Consider the following 11,399-nt stretch of genomic DNA (forward strand, 5'->3'; position numbering starts at 1 on the left):
ATCCATTCCCAAATTCTATTCACGGCCAAAGATATGGCCGAATGTAGCCAAAATATGGTACGTATGTGGACAAAAAATTCGGGATTAAAACGGGAATGGAGTGGTTTTAGAAAATAGGGGGAATATTCTCTATAAGGACTTGGCAGAGACATGGACAAGTGTTTGGAATAATTCGTAAGCATGAATAATAGACACTCGAGAAATTTGAGAATTTTAGCATTGCTTTTGATTCTTTTTTTTTTTTTTTAACGTTATTATTAGAGTTGTTTGAATTATGGGAAAGAAGCCAAAGAGAGGAAAAGACGTCTAGCTGGGTAGAAAGTGTGAACGCCAAACCAGATTTTGAATAAAAGAATGCAGAGATTGAGAAAAGCCAACTTAGCCATGATTTCAGGCGAGAGAATGTAGCTAAAGTTTCACTTGAAAATCTTTAAAGACCCTCTGCACGTATTGTACAAACTTTTCATTATTCACAAGTTCTAAAGTAATTTCAGATGACGAAGTTGCAAAAGAATACATCTATTTGTAATTCGTTTAAACTCAGCTCGAGCTCGGACCATGCGAAATATGGGATATATATTTCGTGTATTGGACTACCATTTTTTCAGCTCGAGCCTCTCTTTAATTCCTTTCCATATTCGCGATTATGATTCACTAAGAAATGCATTTTATTCTATCTCGGACTCATCTGCTACTGAGAAAGTATTAGGAAATATGAAAATGCAAGAGGCAAGAGGCTCCCTCTTGTGTCGGGTTAAGGCTCCACCTCATCTTGGGTAGTTGTCTAGTTGAACCCAATTTCTTCAGTTGTAGTCTAGGACTTTGCTTGGCATTAAACTTCGATATAACTTGCTTTCCTGGTCTTGAACTAAACCTTTGCTCTAGTAATTCAGCCTATAAATTTTGGTTTAGGTTAAAAATTAGTTTTTTAGCTTTAAGTCCATCAATCAATCTCTCATAAACCTCTATGGTGAATCTATATGGGACGGCCAAAAATTCCTTATAACCCTCTCATCCAATAATAAAAGAGTTAAACTTTTATGCGCTGCTAGTGAAAGAAAAAAGTTTCCACACTGTGAAGCCATACAAAAGCAAATTACAGGTAATTTTTTTCTAGCAATTATGAATTGAAAACCTGCAAAAAATACTGATTAGAATTGTAGTTGATAAACATCAATTGTTAAAATATATTATTTAAGTGTTAAAATTAATTCTATAAATAAGAGTTACGTGTAGTTTTAATCAAACTAACAATAAGCCTTTGGTATATTTGGTTTTATAAAAATGACTAAAATGCCTTTAAACTTGTTTGCAAAATAATCCAAATTAAAATATTTTTATACGGAAAATGACGGATGACAGAAATGGAAAAATGTGAGATCAAAGAGAATTGTTCATTTTTATTTTGCCATACTGCGGGAAAAGTGGATCTGACTATAAAAAATCTGTTTAAATAGATCCATCATCTATATACTAAATCGCTGCAATTTTCTATGTACAACTCATGGTGAGCAGGGAATGTTATCAATAAACATAGTAACATTTTTCATTGATAACATCAAGAAAAATGAGGTAATTCGATAAAGTAACCCCTTAATAAAGCCAAACAAAATATAAAAGAAATACTAAAAACTTGCCAACGAGTATTCACCATCACTAGAAGTTAACTACACAACAAAACTATTTTAAAAAATGCATAAAGTTTAGTTTAATAGATGCACACGAAGCTTTCAACACCCACTAAATGTTTTAATTTAACTTCTAAACGAAAGTCAATTACAGACAAGTTTTCAATTTTATGTGAACATTTTATTATATTAAAAGACATAACTTTTTATATACCCAGAATATTTTATTAAAAGACATTATTTCTATCCACTCAGAATATTTGACACTTTTTACCTTCCAAATTTCAGACTAAATAACTAGTGACTTATGATTATAACGTACTATTGCGTTATATTGATATGATTAACTCAGCATCCGATTTCACTTTAACAAATTGATAAAATTCAAACTCAGATGATTGAAAGATACCAAACAAATAAGATGCTATAAATTTATTAAAAAAAGATAAAATAGAAACTAAGATAAGATGTACTATATTGATTGTGTAACATGGGAATATATATTTTTGTTCCTCTCTTAAACGAAGTCAGTATTTATTTACTCGATTCGAACCAAAATTAAATTCTTTTTTGCACTAAACGCTCACCAACTGCTCACACCCGACGTATTTTCTCTCGATCTGAAAAAGAAAAGAACAAAACAAAATCCAGGAGAATGATCCAAGTGTTATTCAGTGTGATATTCGCCGAAATGGCGTTAATCGTGATGTTCGTATTCAAGACGCCATTGAGGAAGCTGGTGATAATGGGCCTGGACCGTATTAAGAGAGGCCGCGGCCCAATTGTTGTCAAAACCATTGGCGGCACCATCTTCGTTGTCATGCTCTCAACAATCTACAGTGTGGTGTCGATCCGCAAACGCTGGATCGATGAAGATGGCAATATTACTCCTACTGATCAGATTCTTATGGCTCAACATCTTCTAGAAGCTTCTCTCATGGGTAATTTCTGAATCTGTTTCTATGGATTTGAGTGATTTAGCAATTGATATACGATCTTATAACTTTTGTTGCTAAAATTAAAGAATGTGTACTACGTGCTCACCTAATTGTAATTTATGCTATAGAGATATGTATGTATATCATACAGTTGCGTTTGTGCTCCCAGTGGCGGAGCAAGGGGTTCAACTGAATCCCCTTAGCCACAAAGTTATATTGTGTATATAGGTGAAAAAAATATACTACTATGTATTATGAGGATTCATATAGTCAAACTCAACTTTGTTGGAACTGATGATTGTTGTTGTATATAGGTGAAAATATCTGTATGTATATATATCAATTGTTTAATCCCTAGACATTGTGCTGTCAATATAGGTGAAAAGGTCTTTATGTGTATATATGCCAATTGTAGAACCCCTACAAGCAAGAGAGCATTTTTTTCAATTCCATTGGTGAAATTCGTGGCCCCGCCACTACAAGTACTAGGTTTTGGATTTCAATAACCAATGGTGGAGCCACATGTATTCGAGGGGTGTCAATTACAATGAGTAGCTAGATAAAAAAATTATTTTCTATGTGTATATACTACTGTAATATTAACACCCCTTAGCTCTTTCATGGGTTTAACTTTTTATGTTTTAAACTCGCTTAGTGAAAATCTTGGCTCCCAAAAATAACAACTAACTGATCTTTTTTCTACATGAATAGCTTTTTTTTCTTGTATTAACTGCAAAACTGATGCATATTTGTTTTTCTCTGTAAGTTTTTTTTGGATTCGATCCTTCCATGAATTGAACTATTAGTTATATTTGATACAGTATTAATTAGTTGTGGAATTTAAATAAACATCAATGACCGACTTGGAAACTAATGCTTTTAGATGGTTTCACTTACAAAGAATGTCTATTGATAACAGAGGGAATAGCTTTTGTTTCAGTTGGATGTTACACACTGAATTAATGTCAAAAGGTCCTGGACTTGCTTGACCTCTTAACTTGTTTAGCGTAAAGATTGAGATATAAGCTGGATTTAAAACAAAATATGAGAAAGAATCTCTTTTTGTGATTTTCCTTTCCTTGTACAAGCAATTCTCCTGGCTTTTTTGTAGCCCTCCAATCAATAAGTGTAGATACTTGGAATGAATTTTATGTCTATACCATGTGTTTAAGTTCTCAGCTACAGTTCTGTTTGCACCACAATGGTTTATGTAATTATCTAAAATTATTCTCTTTTGTAACATGAAGTGATGCATTTGATCTTTATTGCCTTAAACATAAAGAGGTATTAGAAGAACTATAAAGCACGCAAACCTTGGTGCTCTTTGGATGAAAGAGGGAAGAGTTGAAATATTGGTGCAAAATGCTAATGGAAGGAATTCCCTTGTCCTACCACTACAGAATGGAAAAATGCCAGTATTAGGGGAGCATCAAGATCTCTTTAGGGCTTGCAATGAACGTGATGTGCTTTCTGTTGGATGTTATCTATGCATATTAATTTGAGAAATAAACCAGAAAGGTGTAATTTAAAGAATTTGTTAACTTTGAAGGGTTTAATGCTTCCATTGATGAGCATCTCTCTCTTATCAAGGGGTTATAAGTTTGTTGCCTTTTCTCTCTTCATTCTTCTTGTCCCACTAACGTCTTTCTTCCGAGTCTGAGTCTCACATGGGATTTTTGTGCAGGTTTTTCCCTATTCCTTGCTCTGATGGTTGACAGACTGCACCACTATATAAGAGAACTTCGTATAAGGAGGAAGAGCATGGAAGCTGTGAACAAGCAAAACAGAGGTTTTGAGGATGGGAAAAATGGAGCTTGTGACGATATGAAGTCTTTGGAGGAAGAGGCAAGTGCATTGCGTTTAAAAATAAAGAAGCTGGAGTTATGTCTGGAGGAAAAGGCTAGAGAAACAAGCGATGCAGAAGCCAATTCAGTTGCTCTTAAAAAGCAATCAGAAAACTTTGGTCTTGAAAATGATTCCTTACTTGAGGATAACCAGAATCTCCGCGCTCAATTGCAAGCACTGGATCAGAGATTGTCATCTGATACCAAAAAAGATTCATAAGGAATCTCGTTTCACATATCTTCCGTCGTTACGAAGTTATGGTGTGATTTTCTTTTAATAGCTTAGTATCATTCGTGCTCAAAATATGGACACCAGAGTGTAGGAAATTCTAAGTTACCATAATTTTTTGTGATTTCACTCCGGAATAGGCTCTATGAAGGACTTCAAATATTTGTCCTAGCGAGCTGCATTGCCTGATGGAATCTTTCCTCAATTAGTTTACTACAACTTGTCTATATGTGCTGTTATTGCCAAATTTATCTGTCAAGACAGCTGTCTGAAAAGTACTATGTAGTTTTGATTTTTGATATCCTAGTTTTAATGTCTTGAACTGCAATTGATTTCTATTTCCATGTGGTCCTCATTAGCTAGGTCTAAGCTTGAGCTTTCTTGCCAACATTAGGCAATACTAAATTTGATTTTTGCAGCAATGGATTTTAATTAAGATGCACGACAACACATTCAACCAGTGTATTACGCCATATAGATACACACAAGAAAAACAACAATAAGAACAAGCATACACTAACGGTACCACATATCTTGTCAAGGAGAGAAGCCAATATTTACAAGGTTTTTCTCTTGCAATACCTTAGGTTCACACTTTTACAATCCCATTTGCTGATGACCAACTTAAGGGCAAGTCACTACAACATTTGGGAGCAAGGGAACAGGGGGTGGAGGTGGCTTTTGCATTTTTTATTTCACTAAGCTGCTTCTGCAAATCCAACTCTAAGTTTGCCAAAATCAAAGACGGTGTGATATCGACCCATGAAAACATCCCCCAAGATCCTGCACCACCAAAGCCATAAGCAAACAGCATTATCAAAAGGGAGCTGGTATAACTTTTCTAGAATAACAGAATCTGCACGTGTGTTAAGACGAGAAGAAAACATACCAGAGAGGTCCACGGGGTGGAGGAACATCCAAGGCAATGAAGCCACTAATACATTGTGCAGCAGGACCCTCGCCCACCTTGAGTATGTACTGGTGACAAGACAAGCATGCAAGCTTAGTACAATCATATGAACTTACCAAGCAAAGAAACTGATATCAAAGCTCGACACACTTCAATGAAATTAATTATCCAATCATAAGTTAACTTATCAAGCAAAGAAACTGATATTGAAGCTCGACACATTCAATATCATTAATTATCCAAACTACACTTAGCTGTCATGGTTGAAATTTTCTACAAGACAAGTGTACTTCTCTTGAAAGCAGCGTAACACCTTGCTAGCTAATCTAGTGAAAACCAAAAAGAATTGAACTGCCAAACTGAAACATGACAAAAGGATTCTACAACCAACCACGTCGTTCAGAAGAATCAAAAGCCATTTACAAGTTGAGAAGACACCATGTATACTACAGAAGATTGATATCAGACATACCTCCTCAGGAGAGAGGTCAAATGTTCTGCCACCAATTGTGAAGGAAACACTAGGCATGCCAGAAAGTTTTCCACAATCAACAGCAGATTGTCCCATTGGGCTTGGTAGTCGCTCGCAAAGCTGTTAAAGATGGTCAGTAATCTAACCTAAGATGAGAAGAGAAAGCATGTGACTGATGCTATTTACCTCATTCACATAGTTCAAGATGCGTTCTTGGGTCTGGTTCTGTCTAAGTTGGTTCTGCATCCAGACAACCGCCATTTCACAAGCGGAGCACATAGCATCATGCAGTCCTGAAGATTTGCCAGCATTCTCATCTACAACACTCTCAATGCCCATACTACACGTGGAGGACATAAATCCACTCAGCACACATTTTATAATAGGATTTAACATATCAAATGATTGGCCAAGGTTAGGAAAGAAATGATTAGCCTAACCTAATGCCACGAGTTCCATCAAAGGTGCATAACCCAACCTGCGAGCAGATCTTCTTTGGATGTGCCTGTTAAGACGCCAATCCATCAGAATATTGGGAAGGCAACTAGTAGCACGAAACCACCCTCTTTGCAGATACCACGGAAAACTATTGGTAAAAACAAAAACAAACTATCAACTAAAATAATTAATTGCTCACCTCCGCTAAAAGCATATCCATTATTGTTTGTCCATACTGTTCAACAACAGCTTTGCATTGTTGGCTTACAACCCCCGAGGCGCCAATGGCATGATTAATCATAGTGATAACAGTCTGCAAGATAGAGGAGGAAGGATACAGTGATGAGAACTAGAAAATGTAGTAGTAAAGCATTTCACTACTGCAATTGTCTAGACAAATAAAGCTGCAGCTTTTTCCTTGTATCATATTTGTCAACCATGCCTTAAAGATGAGAAGAAAGAAGCAGTTCTCAAGTTGCATTAATTTAATAAGACAGAAACAACAGGCAAAAGTTAAAAAAAAACATTTCTTAGGTATGACAATCAACAAGGTAGTTTGTCCTGATACTGGGATGAACATCAATTCCACTGCACTTCCCGTCGTCCTTTTTTTGAATAGGAAAAGGAAAAAACGAGAAAAGTTCAAAGGAATGGCTGATTATTATTTAACTGATATTCCAACCAAAAACTAAACCTATTCATCGCTCGAAGATTGTTGAAGCTACACATGAACAAGAAGGTACAAAAAATATTCTGAGCTAGTTCACTATTGAAAATAGCTGAATAATAGGGACAAAAAGTGGAATATGCTTTGGAGAATACCGTTGGACCAGCCAAGAGAGAAGTCCCAGAATCCGCTATTGCAGAACATCCATTGTCACAGTAACCTACATTATTCAGTATGTCAATACAACGAAAAAGCAGGGAAATCATGGGAAAGTGCTCTCATCAATATCCTCGAAATCTCCACACACAAAAAAATAGAAAAGGAAGTAACGTAACATACCAGTAGCTTGACCATCAATCAGAACATCACCCATGTCAAACTGCATATTATATTCTGAAGAGTAAGAAAACAGTTGCAGAAAGCAAAACATCAATCTTCCGAAGATATAGGGATATTTACCTGCCAATAACCTTTCCGTGTGACTGGGACATAGGTGTGCTTTCCCTTATAGTGGTTAGGATCAACCCCACCAAACACAATTTCGCCCCCTTCGTCTTCCTTTGTATTTCGGTTGAGCCAAAATGAGAAGACAGGCTCCTTGACAAGACCCTGTTTGACCATGTTGTACCTATAAAACACAGAAGAAACTGTCAAGACCGGTATCACTTAAAACTTTATATAGAAGAAAATGTTCATGAAATTCTGCAATCCAGAAGATAAAATCATTTCAATAATAATGAAATTCACAAGGCACGCACTTGGTTAATAGGAAATTGAAGAAACATTTGGAAAGAAGAGAACGCAAACAAAATAAACCCACATACCATACTGGAACAGCATTTCCAACAGAAATCTCCTGGAAACCAAGACCCAATATACCATCAAACTTGGCTACCAAAAAAGTCACACTGGGTTCTCTTGTTGCCTCAATGAACTCCTGATGTCATTAACAATCTCGACAGATGAGAGACCATATATTCAAGAAACATAAAAAAAAATTAAAAAAAAGGAAGTGAGAAGCCACATTCACCTGATTTTGCACAATAAGGTCACCGACTTTAACGCTATCTTGACTGAAAAATCCAGATATTGCTCCAGTACCATAACGAATTGCAGCAGACTTCCCTGTATGGCATATTAAACAGAAAAAGGTTTGGATGAACAGGTTCTTATGTCAACAACCAATTGAACACGTTGACCAACTCAACGACAGAGAAGAATATTCAAAGGTCATATCAAACACACAGCAGACATCAATTTTCCAGGAAAGTAAATTATGATAGATATCAAAACTCAATAAAGGAACTCCAGCATAACAGATTCCTTGATAGACAAAACAGTTTAAAAGGCACAAGCTTTTATTGCAAATCATGAGTAAAAAAAATCAGAGAGATAACATTAGCACATTTTTGGCAGGGAAAGCCAACAACATAAACTTGCCAAATTATATTTTTCAACAAAAAACTTTGATACAAGGCACATAATTGGATGACAACAATAAAAATGGTGAGGGTTTCCTTTATTTTCTTTTTAAAAAAATCCTAAGTTGGTAGCAGAGTTAATAGTTTTGATCTCAAAACCTAAGACATGTCATGTATAATGCCAATAATGGAACGCTTTCTCTTACAAGCAAGCATTGAGCATAAATAACAAGTATAAGAGAAAAGCACGTGTCGTGTTGCAATTATCAAATATAGACAAAGGTCAGAAACAGACCATTTTTCTTATAAGTGCTTGATTGGCTTGACTTATACTTGGAATGGAAAAAACAGGGAACCTGCACAAACATAGAGAAACATAAATATTGATGATCATCAAATTATGTAGCCAATACTAGCTTTCTCTATTATGCATTCTTTTAAGGAAAAAAATAACTTACTGAGAAGTAGCACTTTGATGAAGGCACCCACAAATTAGAGCTACCAGTATCAAAGATGACTGTGAACTTCTGAGGGGGAGAGCCTATACCAATCTCCCCAAAGTACTGAGCATCCATATAGTTCTTCAGTGCTACAATGTCTGTATCCTCAGAGGCCCCAAGATTACCATGGAAGTTATTATACTTCCTAATAGAGGCTCTCACAGCCTCGCCCTCCTTGGACTCGACGCGTGCAGCAAGTCGATTGTTTTGATCAAATTTTATCTTTTTCAGTCCAATTCTAACCAAGCCATCATTTGACGTAGACAAGGCCAAAGGAAATAACAGCGATGAGAGTAAAATGGTGACAAGAAAAGCTTTTGCTCCCATATTGACCTAGGCAAATCATCACTTTGAGTTAATAAAATTTAGGCCAAGCAATTAGTGAAGATATATTAAATTCAACAAACAAGAGAAAATGCTCAGAAGATCAAATCACTCATGTTATGCCTGCTGCATGTTTTTAATGGATAAATGACAATCTAATGAGACTAAACTCAATCGATCACTCAATCAACTTTGCCTCAGTCACAAACTAATTGGAGTTGAGTGGATGAATCCTACCATATATTCTGCTCTTACTGGTAAATTATTTTTTCTAAGGCAAGAGATGATTCTTATTCTGGGAAATTTATAAGCTACATATTACTTCATCAAGCTATAATAAAAAATGGAAGAACCCAAGTAAAAACAATAGCCTAAAAAGTGGAGCTTTGTTTATCTACTCCCCTTTTAACCCTCTTATCACTAATCACATGCCTTGCTCCCTAGCAACAAAACCACCACACGCACACAAATTGCACTTGCATAATAACAAGTTTACCTGGTAATTATTTTCCCAAAATTTATGTTTATAACAGCAACCCGTCAAAGCACAAACATTGCTAAATGCCATAAAAGGTGAAAATAACACTAAACAGAACATCAATTAAAAAGATGAAGGGAAAAAAAAGTACTTCAATTTTTAACAGATACAATCCTCGAGAACAGAAAACCAAGGTCCAAAAGAAAAATGAAACATAAACAGAAATAGTTCTTTCTTGCTAAGGAAAAAGCCCAACCTTGAAAGTAGTAAAATCATGAGACAAATATATGAAATGAAGCACAAAACCTCTAATACCCACAGAAACAAAAAAAGAAAAAAGAAAAAAAAAGGATAAAATATATCGACAAAAAGAGAGTTAATTTTTTCTTAAATAGAAGAAAAAGGAAACAAAACAACTACTCACCAGTTCGATGAAGCAAGAAAGCAGAGAGAATGAATAAGAATAGAAGTTTGGAGATGCTTTATTGCATGAATAAATAAGAGAAGAAAAAAAGGAACCAACTTTCAGACCCACTAAGCTGAGATCAGCTACCGTTCCTCAAACAATTCCCAACCGTTGGATTTATTTAATTTGGACCTTTGATTATCAGTTACAAAATCGTTTTCCCAAGATTCTTTTTTACAAGAACAGTTTTTAGCCGTTGGTTTTGTACATCAACGGTGGATAAAGTGTGATAGAATAAAGTGGGTCCAAGGGAGAAGATTAAAGAAAAAGTAATTAGGTTTTGATAAGGATATATTAAAAGTCACTGAAAACGACGAGGCAGTGGAGTGGGACATGACCGAAGCCTTACGCGGCGGAAATGTATGAAACATTCTTTAATTGTTGTTCAGCTTTGCACGCGACAGCGACACATTGCTTTTTTATGTCACTCTTCTGCCGCTTCAATGAGAATAGAAAATTCTTCTGCCCGTTGATATTTTCTTGGTAAAAGATCTAAATTTTCTTTTAGAAAGGGTTTAGATTTACCATCCGTCAGTAGTTTGAGTCAAATTAATTTTAACGGAATAAGAAGATAAAATTTATTTTTGTTAACTAACAACAGAAGCTTATTCGATTCAACCAATGTATATATTTGCACTGATTTTCAACCTACTAATTCTGTATCTAAGATTACTCTATGGATTCATGTGCGGCAATTGCATCCTTTTTATGTACAAATATATACTTTGAAGGAACTATAAAACTTTATTCCGATAAGTAGCAACACGATATTCAAGTCTAAAGAAAATAACACTTTGACGCAGAGATGCTAAAGTAGTCGAGTTATGGGATGGCAAAGGCCTTCAATCTTGTAGAAATGACACCAAGTTGCCACTCTAAATCGCTTGTAATATGGATAAATTTTTATGATATTTGTCGTGACATAATATTCATTATAACAAATTTGTGGTTCATGACATTTGTCATGACATAATATCTATTATTAGGCCAAGGATTTCTTGTTATAAATAGAATAGTTTCTCCTCATTTGAAAACACATCAATTCAAGAGCGTTTCACTCTTGTCTTTATTTCTCCTCCTTTAT

General features: G+C 35.3%; 2 protein-coding genes across 3 annotated transcripts; one reads left to right on the forward strand and one right to left on the reverse strand.

Annotated features, from left to right (window-relative positions):
* Nucleotides 1-2,156: 2,156 nt before the first annotated feature.
* Nucleotides 2,157-4,967, forward strand: LOC104119606 (uncharacterized). Its single transcript, XM_009631155.3, has 2 exons — nucleotides 2,157-2,569; nucleotides 4,251-4,967. Exons 1-2 carry the CDS (start codon nucleotides 2,284-2,286, stop codon nucleotides 4,628-4,630), a joined length of 666 nt encoding a protein of 221 aa, XP_009629450.1. The 5' UTR covers nucleotides 2,157-2,283; the 3' UTR covers nucleotides 4,631-4,967.
* Nucleotides 4,968-5,151: 184 nt separating this feature from the next.
* LOC104119605 (aspartic proteinase-like) lies at nucleotides 5,152-10,408 on the reverse strand. 2 transcript variants are annotated; one of them, XM_009631153.4, is made up of 14 exons: nucleotides 10,274-10,408; nucleotides 9,006-9,380; nucleotides 8,843-8,903; nucleotides 8,157-8,251; nucleotides 7,951-8,063; nucleotides 7,586-7,754; nucleotides 7,466-7,505; nucleotides 7,282-7,346; nucleotides 6,659-6,772; nucleotides 6,462-6,526; nucleotides 6,208-6,361; nucleotides 6,022-6,141; nucleotides 5,529-5,617; nucleotides 5,152-5,422 (listed from the first exon to the last, which is right to left on the reverse strand). In XM_009631153.4, the coding sequence occupies exons 2-14, from the start codon at nucleotides 9,372-9,374 to the stop codon at nucleotides 5,338-5,340; spliced, it is 1,539 nt and encodes a 512-aa protein (XP_009629448.1). In that variant the 5' UTR covers nucleotides 9,375-9,380; nucleotides 10,274-10,408; the 3' UTR covers nucleotides 5,152-5,337. The 2 variants fall into 2 exon arrangements, with proteins under 2 accessions (XP_009629448.1, XP_033508281.1); XM_033652390.2 differs by lacking the exon at nucleotides 10,274-10,408 and adding an exon at nucleotides 9,868-9,954.
* Between the last annotated feature and the right edge of the window lie 991 nt (nucleotides 10,409-11,399).

This window comes from Nicotiana tomentosiformis, chromosome 2 (genome assembly GCF_000390325.3).
Source record: "Nicotiana tomentosiformis chromosome 2, ASM39032v3, whole genome shotgun sequence".
In the NCBI taxonomy this organism is placed as follows: domain Eukaryota; kingdom Viridiplantae; phylum Streptophyta; class Magnoliopsida; order Solanales; family Solanaceae; genus Nicotiana; species Nicotiana tomentosiformis.